Source organism: Callithrix jacchus, chromosome 11 (genome assembly GCF_049354715.1).
Source record: "Callithrix jacchus isolate 240 chromosome 11, calJac240_pri, whole genome shotgun sequence".
Lineage (NCBI taxonomy): Eukaryota > Metazoa > Chordata > Mammalia > Primates > Cebidae > Callithrix > Callithrix jacchus.
In genome coordinates this window covers 36830015-36843946 of record NC_133512.1, presented here as the reverse complement: position 1 = coordinate 36843946, position 13932 = coordinate 36830015, and the positions used below count along the sequence as shown (strand labels likewise).

The 13932-nt window shown below is 42.5% G+C and overlaps 1 protein-coding gene and 1 long non-coding RNA gene across 4 annotated transcripts in view; one reads left to right on the top strand and one right to left on the bottom strand.

The window, feature by feature from the left end:
• Positions 1 to 10156: 10156 nt before the first annotated feature.
• On the bottom strand, positions 10157 to 12890 carry LOC118143859 (uncharacterized). Of its 2 annotated transcripts, XR_004728353.3 has the most exons (4): positions 12753 to 12890; positions 12119 to 12423; positions 11550 to 11637; positions 10160 to 11127 (listed from the first exon to the last, which is right to left on the bottom strand). It is a non-coding gene; the product is annotated as an uncharacterized LOC118143859 (long non-coding RNA). The 2 variants fall into 2 exon arrangements; XR_004728352.3 differs by having other exon boundaries at positions 10157 to 11127; positions 12119 to 12890.
• A 669-nt stretch (positions 12891 to 13559) lies between these two features.
• Positions 13560 to 13932, top strand: part of SP4 (Sp4 transcription factor) — a 98311-nt gene continuing 97938 nt past the window's right edge. For both annotated transcript variants that reach the window (XM_017975264.4, XM_002751505.6), the window contains exon 1: positions 13560 to 13775. Coding sequence is in view for 1 of the 2 variants with exons in the window: in XM_002751505.6 (XP_002751551.1) it covers positions 13769 to 13775 (7 nt within the window). In the remaining variant the exon portion in view is untranslated. The remainder of the gene's footprint in view (positions 13776 to 13932) is intronic.

Below are 13932 nucleotides of genomic sequence, written 5' to 3'. Positions count from 1 at the left end.
AAAGAAAATACATTCCAAGAGCCAAAAGGAGGCATCCTCAGAACTGCAGAGCACTGTGGAAAGTGTGTGGGGCAAGGGAGCTATGGACATTGTTGTCTAGTTTAGCACTTCTTAAACTTTGCTGCGCACTGAATCACCTGGAGATCTTGTTAAAACACATGGGTGGGGCTGAGATTCTGCATTTCTAACAAGCTCCCAGGTGATACCACCTCTGCAGGACTGAGGACTTCAGTTTGAGTAGACTCTTCTACATGAATGGTGTCCTAGAGCTGCATGATATACACTTTTCTGCCAACCTACTACCCCCTTAATAATGTGGCCCATCTGTGTACACTTGAACTCGGCCACTTGTTTCTTGGGTATAGAGTGACAAGAAATGCCCCAGTCCTTGATTCTGATCCCAAACTTGGAAAGAAAGAAGAGGAAACAAAGAGTACAAAGGTGCTTATCCTGGCCAACCAGTTATATGAGTGATTTTTCCAGTCTGTTCACAAGCTAGAGTTGGCTGAAGGAAGCCTAATATGATTATCACAGCTTGGTGACATTTATGAACTCTTGTCTTACACCTTAAATTTGAGGATGTGAAATAAGATTATTCGTTATCTTCCTGATGACACAATAACTCTACTTTGTTTTTTCTTTCTGCAACTGGCATGACATGATTAGTCTAAATGACGTCTTTAAAAATCTTATCCTTGTGACTACCCAAACCTTATTAATCCTTCAATTTAGCTGTCATTAATTGCACAACTTCTATATATCAATGCTCTACATGCACAATTTTATTTAATTTTTCCCCTCAAATATTTTAAGATAGACATCATCACTCACTTGAATTTTATAGTTACAGGCATCGAGGCTCAAAGAGATCAAGTAGTTTTCCCAAGGTTACCTGGCTGAGGCAGGATAGAAACCTAGGTGTGTCTTACTTCATTTCCTTTCTCTTTCTACTCCCTCCATGCTGTCTCAGAGGTAACAGGATAATTATTTTAAAATTAAGAATTATTCATTATTTAGAAAGAATTTAAATCGCACAATTGTTTGATATCCACTGACTTCCTTGTTATGAATTTACTGCAAAGCTACTGGAGCTTAAGTTTTGAGGACCATTCACTTGTAACAGTGACTTCCAAGCCTCTGTGTCTATTTTTATTCATAATTTTGTGTCTTCTGTTCTTAAAAAGTGCTCCCCAAGCTTAAAAACTTTAGTCTCCACAGAATTTGGGTTTGCTCCTGCTGCTGTCAGATGCATAAATCCTCTTTTACAACATTCCCAATAAGTCATAGTTCAGCCTGTGTTTCAACACATCTGATTCAGATGAGCTCACTGCCCCAAGGAGTTTGTTTCATTTCAGATCATTTTAATTCCTCAGGATTTCTTTATTTAAATTATTTATCCTTTACCAACATCTCTCCAACCCAGAAGGTCTTTTTGTATTGTGCCAAAATCTCCCTCCTGCCAATATCCATTTATTGATCTTTTTCAGTCCTCTGAAACTACAGTAAGTCCTTACTTAACATCAATAGGTTCTTGGAAACTGTGGCTTCAAGAGAAACAACAAACCAATTTTACCATAGGCTAATGCATATAAACAAGGGTTAAGCTTCTGTGGCAGATTTCTTCTGGTCACAAAAACATCACCAAACTTAAAAAAGGTCCCAAACAGGCCAGGCATGGTGGCTCACACCTGTCATTCCAGTACTTTGAGAGGCTGGGGCTGGGGGATCACCTGAACCCTGGAGTTGCAGTCTACAATGAGCCATGATTGCACCACTGCACTCCAGCCTGGATGACAGAGCAGATCAGACACTTCTAATATGAAACATTGAAATCAATCTGAGCTATATATATACATTGAAAAAAATTAATAAAACTATTTAATTGTTTATTGTTTATTTCAGTTCAGGGTCAAAGGTGATTGGAGCTTATCCCCAAAGCTCAGAGCCAACGTGGAAACTAACCCTGGACAGGATGCTATCTTGTGATAGGGTGCACTCACACACATGCCCACACTCACACCAAGACCATGTAGATGTGGTGATTCTCCTAATGGGCACAACTTTGGGATGTGGGAGGAAAAGCAGAGGACTACAGAAAACCCATACAAACATGGGGAGCATGTGCAAACTCCACACAGGGTGGCCTTGCTGGGAATTCATTTCTTTTTCTTATCAATGTTATAATAAAACAATGTTGAATGAAACAGCGTTATTCAAGGGTCTGCTGTACCTAAAGTAAACCTAATTCCTCTTTATGAATAGGTCTGAAATATTTGAAGACTGTTACAGTACCCTCTCTGATATCCTCCATCCTTAGAACCATTCATTCTTATCTCTTGCCATCCTGGCCCATCTTTTCTTCCAGTTATTGATGTCCTTAAAAAAATTCCAGATTTGGCTTGACTGACAGAGAACAAAGCAACTCTACTGCTATACTAACTTGTTGAAGACTTTGCATTCATCACTATGGAAATGTGAAATGTATTATTGATATTATATTTGACTCACTGTTGCAATTTGCTCAATTACATGGCACCCTGATTTTGTTTCCACCCAGCCTTCATAGTCTGGAGAAATGCCTCCTACTTTTCTTTTGGTTATGATGTTCACATTCTCATGATCTGTCAGAATTTGACCAAGGATTTTGCAGGACTTAACAAGAAAGCTCTAGGAATATTCCAGACACATTCTCTGGGAAGACAGCATACCTACAACTGCCCTCGCACAGAACACCACTGTGTCTGTAACACTTGACAGGCATTATGCCTTTCATGGTCATACTTTAACTCAGATTTTCTTAAACGACTTACAACCTTTAGAAAAAATATCTCTGTGGGCGGAGCTCATTGAACAGGATAATAAGTGTTTTGTTTTTTTTTTTTGGTCACATTTGCCGTTTATATCCCTTTCTACATGGATTTCTCTCAACATTTTGCCTTCTGTTTTTTTCCTCCCCAATATTCCATCTGTTTTTGTCTAGAAACTTGTCATCTTCCCTGGTGTGTAGAGATGGAGAAGTACCCCAACTTGTGAATCATCTTCCTTGAGTGCACAAGCCATACTCAGGTGATCGTCCCCTTTGGAGGGAAGCCAAGCCATGTGTGCCCTGCAGTTTTCAGCCTTACTGTTCTGCTTGCCACACTCCCTCCCCTGCATCCCAGCCGTTAGTCTCCTCCCACTTCTCTTCTCCATTACCTTAAAGAGCCCCTCTCCTCTCCCTAAAGCTTTTCCTTTTGTTAAACAAACTCAAGTCTTTTAGGTCTAGAAGTTAGTAAACTTCAGAGTTCAGATTCTTTTGGAGATAAAAGAAGACTTCCCCACCTTCCTACATTAAATTTTAAGTGAACTGCTTTCTGTAAGCTTTATAGTAAATTGCTTTTGAAAAGCCAAAATGTGGCCAGATATGGTGGCTCATGCCTGTAATTCCAGCACTTTGGGAGGCTGAGTCAGGTGGATCATCTGAGGTCACGAGTTCCAGACCAGCCTGACCAACATGGAGAAACCCCATCTCTACTAAAAATACAAAATTAGCCAGGCATGGGGGTGCATGCCTGTAATCCCAGCTACTCAGGAGGCTGAGGCAGGAGAATCACTTGAGCTCCGGAGGCGGAGGTTGCGGTGAGCAGAGAATGTGCCACTGCACTCCAGCCTGGGAAACAAAAGCAAAACTCTGTCTCAAAAAAAATCCAAAAAACTAAAATGCATATAGACCCTGAAGCCCACTGAGGCTGATGTCCCCAGAAGCTATTATTTGCTCATGGAAAACACTTTTCACCAGTTGGATTGCTCACTACATTTAGAACTAGGGGAATAACAAAATCAAGGTTTAATTTTCAAGAAAAATAACATAAACAGTGTAAATCTGAAGGAAAGAAATCCAAATTAAGTACCTGCCATCGAGATTACCTTATTTCATCTTCTTAATAACTCTATATGGTAGAAATTATTATGAAGATTTTTACATACTAATGAGGAAACTCAGACAGGTTAAGTAACTCACTTGAGAACTGAGATGGTTGCCCTTGCTTGCCTGGTTCTGAAGTCAGCTAAGTTTCACCCTACATGACCTCATTCACTTTGAAATGGCTATTAGCCAAGCTTCATGAACTCTATTATTGATATTCTCAATAAATAAATTTGTATTTTCATGGTCCCACAAGAATGTGGGTAGGCTTAAAGGGTGGTGGCTTGACAAACCAAAAAACAATCCTGAGTAGTTTAAAATGAATACTTCCCAGCTGGTCGTGGTGGCTCACACCTGTAATCCAAGCACTTTGGAGGCCAAGGTGGGCGGATCACCTGAGGTTGAGAGTTCAAGACCAGCCTGACCAATATGGTGAAACCCCATCTTAAAAAAAAAATGAATACTTCTCGTCTTCTTTATACCTTATTTTTAAACTTGAATTCATTCGTAGATGAACTTGATATTTGTTCCCCTGAGCCTTGTTCGACTACTGTACTTAAACTAAGAATCTGTGCTATTAAAAAACAGAGTAGCCTTAGTATATAACTGTTCTTGTTATTAGAAAGAAGAATTAAACTAAAATCTCAAGAGTAAAATCTCTGGCAGTGGCAGAAATTCTTAAATATCTAGCTTCCAGTTGATTCATTTAGTTATTTTAAGAGTGTTGGTATAAATTCCATAAATGTCCAAGGACAACTTTTGTCTTCTTTTTTGTTTTTAAATAATTTCAACTTTTATTTTAGATTCAGGGGGTTACATGTGCAGGTTGGTTACATGGGTAATATTGCATGATGCTGAGGTTTGGGGTATGATTGATCCAAGGGAGACTTTTGAACAGTTTAGAATAACAAACTTACAGACCCTTGGTTTTTAAATTAATATTCAATTTATTAAAGTCATAGTTTTGTTCCTCAGGCCTTCAAGCCCAAATTTCACACCTTATTGGTCAATTTTTAAGTCTGTAAGTATTTGAATATAATAATTTTTTACCCACTATTTGATTAATGCTCTATTAATCTCAAAATAAGCACAAAAAATTTTAAAATAATTCCATGTAGGTAGTTAAATAATTAATTAGCTCAAGATACTTTCCTAATTTTAATACAATTAATTATTCCAAGCATTTATTTATTTATTTATTATTTTTATAAAACGGGGTTTCACCATGTTGGTCAGGCTGGTCTTGAACTCCCGACCTCAGGTGATCCACCCGCTTTGGCCTCCAAAGTGCTTGGATTACAGGTGTGAGCCACCATGCCCCCCCAGCATTTTTTTTAAATAACTTTTTTTTTGCCTGTGACACACCCTCAGGAGATCCTAAGAAAATGTGCCCCCTTCCAAGCATTTTAAATGCCCCAAATCTCAAATTCATAGCCCTAACCTTCAAGTGACATTTAGGAAATAGCTATCAGTCTTTGGAGCTAGGAAGTACTTTGCTATCTCTGAAAAACTGGCACTTTTTTTCTTTCTGATATGAAATTTCACAACCTACCAACTTTCTCTATTCGCTGTGGCTGCTAGGAAGCTCAGGGTCAAAATTAAAGCTCAGATGAAACATATACATTGACACTACTTGTTATATTTGTTTTCTCTTCTTCAATGGAACTGATTTTCTATTTCAATTTGTATTTTACTATTTTATTACTCAAGTTCTTTTGAGAAGAAAAATGTTTTCAGTGAAAGTAAATCAAGAAATAGAATCGCAATGTTATTATTACTGGCGGCCCTTGGATAGTTAAGAGAATACATAACCATCATTAAAAATCAATGCCTGCAGCTACTAGGAAGAACAACTATTAATAATATTGGGAGTGCTTCCCCTGGATATGTTCCTCTAGCCCCCTTCTTATCAAATTTCATAGTTTATGTTTTAATTCAGACCATTCCATTTTTTTCCCCAAATCTGATAAAAAGAATAATTGCTGTCATTTTGCTGTGAGGGGGTTATTTTATTTTATTTATGTAGTTCTACTAACATTTTAAAATTCATTGACTCAATAAATATGTATCAAATGCTTACCATGAGCCAGGCATTCTTCTAGGTATTTAGGACTTATGAGCTTATGTCAGGGGAGGGGCAGGATTGTGGTGGAGGGGTAGGAGGTGAAGGGAGCAGAAAATAATTGTCCACTCCTATTAGAGTGGAGTCTGCCTAAATCATACAGAAGATACCGTATCCCTAGGTATATAAACATGTTTTAATAAACTATGAAAAGCATTCATTTAGGTTAAGAATAACCTTTCTAAAATAGGGTTCAAAGTACATTATACAAAATATATGGCAAAAGATAAAAGTTAATAAATTAAGAAAAATATATTAGCAATACATATGACAAGCAAAGGCTTAATCTTACAAAACGCGTTTAGCTCCTAAAAATGGGTAAGAGAAATACAAATAATACTATAGAAAATGAAAGAGTCAAGAATATGAACAGACAGTTTGCTGCAGTGGGAACTGTACATGGCCAGTAAGCAAAGGCAAAGATACTCAGCCCTTTTAGCAGTCAGGTAAACACGTTCTTCACTCATCAGAGTTGCAGTAATTTATGAGGTTAGGAATAATCTATGCTGGTAAAACTATAGGAAATTGAGTATTTTCACACTTACTGGGTAACTATAGGAAATAAAATAACTCTTTCATCTAGTAATATTACAGTAAATTCCACTCTGTGACAGCAGTTCCACTTTTGCAAACTTTTCTAATAAAATAAAAGGACCGGCCGGGTGTGGTGGCTCACGCCTGTAATCCCAACACTTTGGGAGGCCGAGGTGGGCGGATCACGAGGTCAAGAGATGGAGACCATCCTGGCCATGATGAAACCCGTCTGTACTAAAAATACAAAAATTAGCCGTGTGTGGTGGTACGCGCCTGTAGTCCCAGCCACTCGGAAGGCTGAGGCGGAAGAATCGCTTCAGCCCAGGCGGCAGAGGTTGCAGTGAGCCGAGATTGCGCCACTGCGCTCCAGCCTGGTGACTGAGCAAGACTCCATCTCAAAAAAAATAAATAAATAAAAATAAAAATAAAATAAAAGGACCAACATAAAAGACTATTTTTTGCAAGTACTAGTGTAACTAAATGTACTACAATTTATAGTTTATTACAATTTATGGTAGGGTGACAACACTGGCTATCAATCCAGGTATTTTGATTGAATAAAATGTTTATATTATAGAGCAGCATATTGCATTAAAATAGTAATTTTAATTTTTTAATATATGTATATGCATATATATATATATATATATTTTTTTTTTTTTTTTTTTTTTTGAGACGGAGTCTTGCTCTGTCACCAGGCTGGGGTGCAGTGGCATGATCTTGGCTTACTGCAACCTCTGCCTCCCAGGTTCAAGCAATTCTCCTGCCTCAGCCTCCCAAGTAGCTGGGATTACAGGTGTGCACCACCACACCCGGCTAATTTTTTTTGTATTTATAGTAGAGATGGGGTATCGCCATGCTGGTCTCAAACTCCTGATCTTGTGATCTGCCTGCTTCAGCCTCCCAAAGTGCTGGGATTACAGGCGTGGGCCACCATGCGCGGCCAATTTATATATTTTTTATCCTGGTGAGATGGCCATAATATATTAAGGTAAAAAACCCAAATTTGCATATATATGTTGTGTATGCATGTGTGTGTGCAATTTCATGTTAAAAATCTCATAAACACACATATATGATTTGTGTAAACTAGAGAAAAGTGAGAAAGGATATACTATCAGTTAGCATTGATGAATTCAGTGTTTGGAATAGAGGTAGATAGAATGGAGAGGCTTTTCACTCATACACCTCTGTGTATGGCTTGTGGAAACTAGCATAATTAGTAATAACATTAATAATAATGATTAAAATGACAGCCAACATTTAAGGAGAGTTTATCAGAGAGTATTCTAAAATTTTAATCTCATTCAATTCCTGAAACAACCTCATGAGATGGTAATACTATCAGCTTCACTGTTTTTTAGATGAAGGAATGAGGCTCAGAGGGGTTGAAGTCACTTGCCAAAGGCAACACTTTTAATAAGCAGCAGACCAGAATATAAATCCGAATAGTTATATCCAATGAAAGATTAGTTTATTAATGAAAAAATAATAAATTGAATATCAAGAATTGCATATTTTTGAAAGTTGCAATTGCAAATACACTGGGCATTTTTGCTCTATATTTTCATGATGTTTAATCATCAACTTTATTTTTTTATCTATTTTTGAGACAGGGTCTTGCTATGTCACCCATACTGAAGTGCAGTGGCACCGTCACAGCTCACTGCAGCCTTAACCTCCCAGGCCCAAGTGATCCTCCCACCTCAGCCTCCTCAGTAGGTGTGACAACAGGTGTATGCCACCACACCCAGCTTCTTGAACTCCTGAGCTCAAGTAATCCTCGCACCTCATACTCTCAAACTGTTGGGATTGTAGGAATGAGCCACTGGACTTGGCAATCACCAAGTTCACATATAACCTTAGGAAATTTAATTCATCTATGTCTTAACTTCTACATTGACCAAATATCTTTTATTTTATGGCTATAATAATAAGCCATATTATACTCCTTTGCACATATAGATCGATATAAAATATTGAACAGTTGTATATGCTATGTTCTAATAATTGCCAATAGCTATTGTGTTCTAATGTGTTTTAACTATACATGTAACTGGGCTGAAGTAATAAACTTCACACATTTAAAAATTGTGAGTTAAATCTTCTCTGAAGTTGTCCAGACTATGGGAGAGCTAAATGCGTGCACGTGAGGAATAGCAAGGCCATCTGCTTGTCTACCAAACACGGAACTCTGCCGTTTTATCTTGATCCACTTGCTGGTGTCAGTTATGTATGTATATATACATATATGAATATCCCAGTTACATTACACTTAAACTTTCTCTGCTTCCTGAAAACAATTATTGTTGGTTAAGGAATTTACTTTTAATGTAATTTTATGTTCTACCAGGGCTTTATTATGGTTACGACTATGCATGGTACAGATGTACTAATGAGGCTATTTGTTCTAAGTGAAATATGTTCACTGAGCCCTGTGTCTAATTTCTGGTTGGCTATACTCTTAGTTAATACACTTTTGAGGAAAGGTGGATGTTAAGCTTTGACTATTCCCTGGTTTATAGTCTCTCCAAATCTTTTCCTATATGCCTCCCAAATACAAAATAATTTGTGTAATTTTTGGAGGGTGGTAGGAAAAAAGAAAAAGAAAAAAAAAAAAGAAAGCAGCTTAACAGTTGTTTAAAAAGTAGCTTCCTAAAAGAGACACTCAAATATGGTCCTTTTTCTCATTTATGCCATGTTTGGCCCAAGTTTCTTCTGAAATACTAAGTAACCTATGGAGTTCCTTCTGTCACATCCATTCAGGTGTCAACGAGTGTTGAAATCCCCTCCTTGCAAAGTCCCCTCATTATTCCACCACCCTCTGGATCTTTCAACTCCACAACTACAAGGATAGTTTGTGGCAGAGGACTTCTATCTCTAGGTCACTATTTGAGCTTTATGAAAGTGAGCTGAGTGGTCAAGGCTCAATGTTGTTAAATATTTCACATGCAAATACTGCTTTCCTATGTATGTGTACACACTGGGCCATAATATAAAATATACTTATTCCTGTGGGTCATACTTTTTTTTTTTTGAGACAGGATCTTGTTCTGTTGCCCAGGGTGGAGTGCAATGGCACCAACTCAGCTCACTGTAGCCTCGACTGATTGCAGCCCCTGCCTCCCAGGTTCAAGTGATTCTCCTGCCTCAGCCTCCCAAGTAGCTGGGACTACAGGCACTCACCACCATACCTGGCAAATTTTGGTATTTTTGGTAGAGATGGGATTTCACCATGTTGGCCAAGCTGGTCTTGAACTCCTGATCTCAAGTGATTCCCCCAGGCTGGTGCTGAACTGACCTCAAGTGATTTGCCTACCTTGGCCTCCCAAAGTGCTGGAATTACAGGAGTGAACCACCGCGCCTGGCCTGGGGTCATACATTTTATAAAAGTACACGCTGGGTCAGCCATTGTGTAAAACATAATTATTTCTGTGGTTCATAATTTTTTAAAAGTTTGAAAGTCACTGTTTTTTAGGCAATAATGAGTGTAGAAACGAATGTTTTTAGATCACTGCTTCCTCAAGGAAAAGATCACCCTTGCAGGCTTGAGGCTGAGAATTTTGTTGAATTTATATTTACATTGTTGAAGAAAAAAAATAATGCATGATACTTGTTAAAGACAGCAATAAAGACTTTATTCAAGGAGACACTATCCAATGGAATCTTGTAATGGTAGTGACAGATTGGGCTCAACTATGAATACAAAGACAACTAGTGATCTAAGCTAAGGAGCAGGATTACTAAGGGAAAATTTTCGAATAACGAAGGATTCTGGCTAAACCAATTTAATGGGATTATTGCTGAAGGCAGGCCAGGGTGCTAAAATATTGATAACAGGGGATAAGGAATTTGATTAGATAACAAGTATGGCCAAATACTAAGGGTGAGGCATTTTTGCCCAACTGACCCAGCAGGATTCTTGCTAAAACTGGACTAAATGGACAGAGCCACTAAACTAAGGACAGAGTTCCGGGTCAGGACCTAGTCAGAAAGAGGGCTTAGAGGAACCTGACTCAAGTTTAGTCAAAGGAGAGGTTCTTTGTCAATACTACCTCCCTAGCAAAACTGGCTTTTCACCGGGTATCACACGGAGGACTTTTGGTTGTTATCTTCAAATGGAAGACAGCACAGGGAGGAGAAGCAAGCTCTCTCCTGATTCTTCTAAGGTCGCTAATCTCATTCATGAGGGCTCCATATTTAATCCTAATTATCTCCCAAAGACCTTACCTTCTAGTTTCTAATACCATCACACTAGGGGGTAGAATTTTCCTTCCTTCCCTTCCTTCTTTACTTCCCTCCCTTACTCCCTCCTTCCCTGCCCAGGCTGGAGTGCAGTGGCGCCATCTTGGCCCACTGCAACCTCCGCCTCCTGGGCTCAAGCGATTTTCCTGCCTCAGCCTCACAAGAAGCTGGGACTTCAGGCTAGCGCCACCACGCCGGCTAATTTTTGCTGAGCCTGGGTTTCACCATGTCGCCCAAACTGGTCTGGAACTGCTGGGCTCAAGTGATCCACCGGCATCGGCCTCTCAAAGAGCTGGAATTACAGGCGTGAGCCACGCCCCGTCTAGAATTTCAACACATGAATGGGGAAGGGGGCAGAGAACACATACAGTCAGTAACAGCCAGGGACTAGAAGACTTTGGTTCACCATAAAAAGCAGGACTTATGTTTCTTGGATACCAGTATTGCTACTTATCTACAGGGTGCAGAATACTTAGGGCTTTGTAGATTCATACTGATGGCTAAGTTTATTTATTTATTTATTTATTTTTAAGACCGAGTCTTGCACTGTCACCCAGGTTGGAGTGCAGTGGTGTGATCTCGGCTCACTGCAACCTCCGTCTCCCACGTTCAAGCGATTCTCCTGCCCCAGCCTCCCGAGTAGCTGGGATTCCTGGCGCACACTACCACACCCAACCAATTTTTTGTATTTTTAGTAGAAATGGGGTTTCACTATGATGGCCAGAATGGTCTTGAACTCCTGACCTTGTGATCCGCTCGCCTCAGCCTCCCAAAGCATTATTTTTAACCTGTGGTTCAGAGACAGTGACATTGCCTCTCAGAAGCAGGTTTTCTAAAAGAAAAAGAAAAGGAAAGCCCCAATTCGTAAGACTGAAAAATGTCTTCTTTCATTTATCATAGTGAACTAAGGGGAGGGGGGGACCTGAGGATAGGCAGTATATATGTAAATGCAAAAAGCACTTTTGAGCTTTCTATATAGTACCCGATGGGGGAAAAGCATGTTGTTCAGGGATCTCTGGCTCATTTTATAAGATGGGGTAGACAATACTATGTAATTATTCGAATTGCTTTGTCTTGCTGCATGGCTTTGTCACCATCTGATTTTGCAATTACTTTAACAAGCAAAGGAAATGCCAGAGAAGTTCAGGATCTGGGACCTCCTCACCCTTGTAGCATGTCAGGTCTCAGGCAGGAGACAATAATGCCCAAGGCTGACTGTGGAACCCATGTTAAGAGAGAGAATGGCTTTGAGCCTGGGTGGGTGAGCATGCCTTGTTCCCAAGGTCAATATTTACATGTAGGGTTACTTTCACCTTTGGTACACTTAATCAGGCGCTGATTATGTTCCATGGCATCATCCAGACTTCAGGACTTTGGAGGAAAGCTGGGGCAGGAGACTGCTCAAGTGAATTTGACAATAAAATGCTTTGTGCAGCCAGATGTAAATTGCACTTGCCCATACGCTTATACTAAACCATGAGCGGGGCTGACCCATATGGAGCTGGGCTTTTCTTTGCCCGGAGACTCTTGTGAGATCCGTAAGGCTGAGAACTCGGCCAACCACTTAGGCTTTTCGGCAAGATGCAACCCTAGAAGGCGGGTCACTGCTCTGCACCAGCTGCCAGTCAGAGAGACAACAAATAAAAATGGAAGATCCTTCTCCGTGAGAAAATAGGCCTCGGACTAAAAGCGGGGGGCCTGAGAGGAAGGTGAGCAAAGAAAGGCAAGGCGAGGGCGCAACTTCAAGAAGCCGGGTTCATTCAAACCCCGAGGACAGCAAACCCCGCCTCCCCACGCCGCCGCCCGCTCAATCGCCGAGCGCTCCCGGTGTGAGCTCGCCCCGCGGGGAGCGGCTTGGAGCCGAGGAGGCGGTGGCAGAGGTGGTTTGGGCAGCCCCGCGCGGCGGATAGGCCCAGGCAAACAACACCCATTCCCCCTCCTCCTCACTCAGTTCAACTCCCACTCGGCCCCGGCCACGCCTTGCCGCCACCGCCCCCTCGGGCAGCTTTCCGCCCGGCAACCAGGCCTCGGTCGGGGGCGGGAGAGAGGCGGTGCCTCGAAGCCGCCGCGGCCGCCGGAAACTACGAGTGCCGACAGCCTTTGCGACATTCCCCCGCCCCTCCCTTCCCCCTCCCCCCCCCCCACCACCACTCAGCGCGCGTCACCGGGGGCTCAGCCAATGGAGACCGAGCCAGGGAAAAAGGGCGCCCGCGTCCGGATGCGCCTCAGGAAAGCCATGCTCCCTGCGCGGGGGCAGCGGACAGTTCACAAGGCGCACCGAGCTGTCGGTGGTCCGCGCGCGCCCACGTCCGCCCCTCTCGCTTGCCGGAGCGAAGGCCCTACATTTTTCTTTAGTGGCAATTGGAGAGATGCTGGAGCGGGTTTTTGAGTGGAGGGCGCTGGGAAATGAGTAGGGGGCGGGATATCCTGAGACAACAAGTTTGGCTGTATGGAGGGCCTACTGGCAGCGCTCTTGAGTTAGAACGCCGAGGAAAGAGCGGCAGAGGAGCCACAGAGGAGGAGAAGAGCTGCTAAAAGAATAACCCTGAGAAAGGGGGTGGAGAGGAGGCGGCCCCAACGCCCCGGCCCCCGGCAGGTCGGCGGCCAATCCGCTGGGGGAAGGGGTGGAGAGTCGGAGGCTCCGGCGGAGAGAGGCCGAGGGGGGTGGGGAGTCGGCAGGGCTCGCGCCGCCCTGGCCCCGCCCCCGACCCGCGCCGCCGCCCGCGCCGAGCGCCGCCGCTGTCAATCAAGGGCGAGTCAGCCGGGCTCGGGCGGAGAGAGGAGCTGCTACGCCACAGCCCAGCGGCGGCCATTCGTGGAAAAAGAGGCAGAGCCTGTGCCAGCTACAGCCTCCTCCGAGCCACCGCGGGCGGGCGGGACCGGCCTCTCCTCCCGCCTCGCCCCCACCCCCACCCACCTCTATCCCAGTGTCTCCGTCTGAGGGTTTGTCCTGTTAATGCGGGATGAGCGGTACGTATTCTCCACCCCCCTCGGTCTCCTTCGCCGCCTCCCTCTCTCCCTCCCTCCCCAGACCCTGCTCGGTTCTCCCCCCTCCCCCGGGGCCGCTGAGATGCTTTAAGGGGAGGAGGAGAGGGCGGGAGGGAATCAGGGGGAGGGAAGGAGGGTT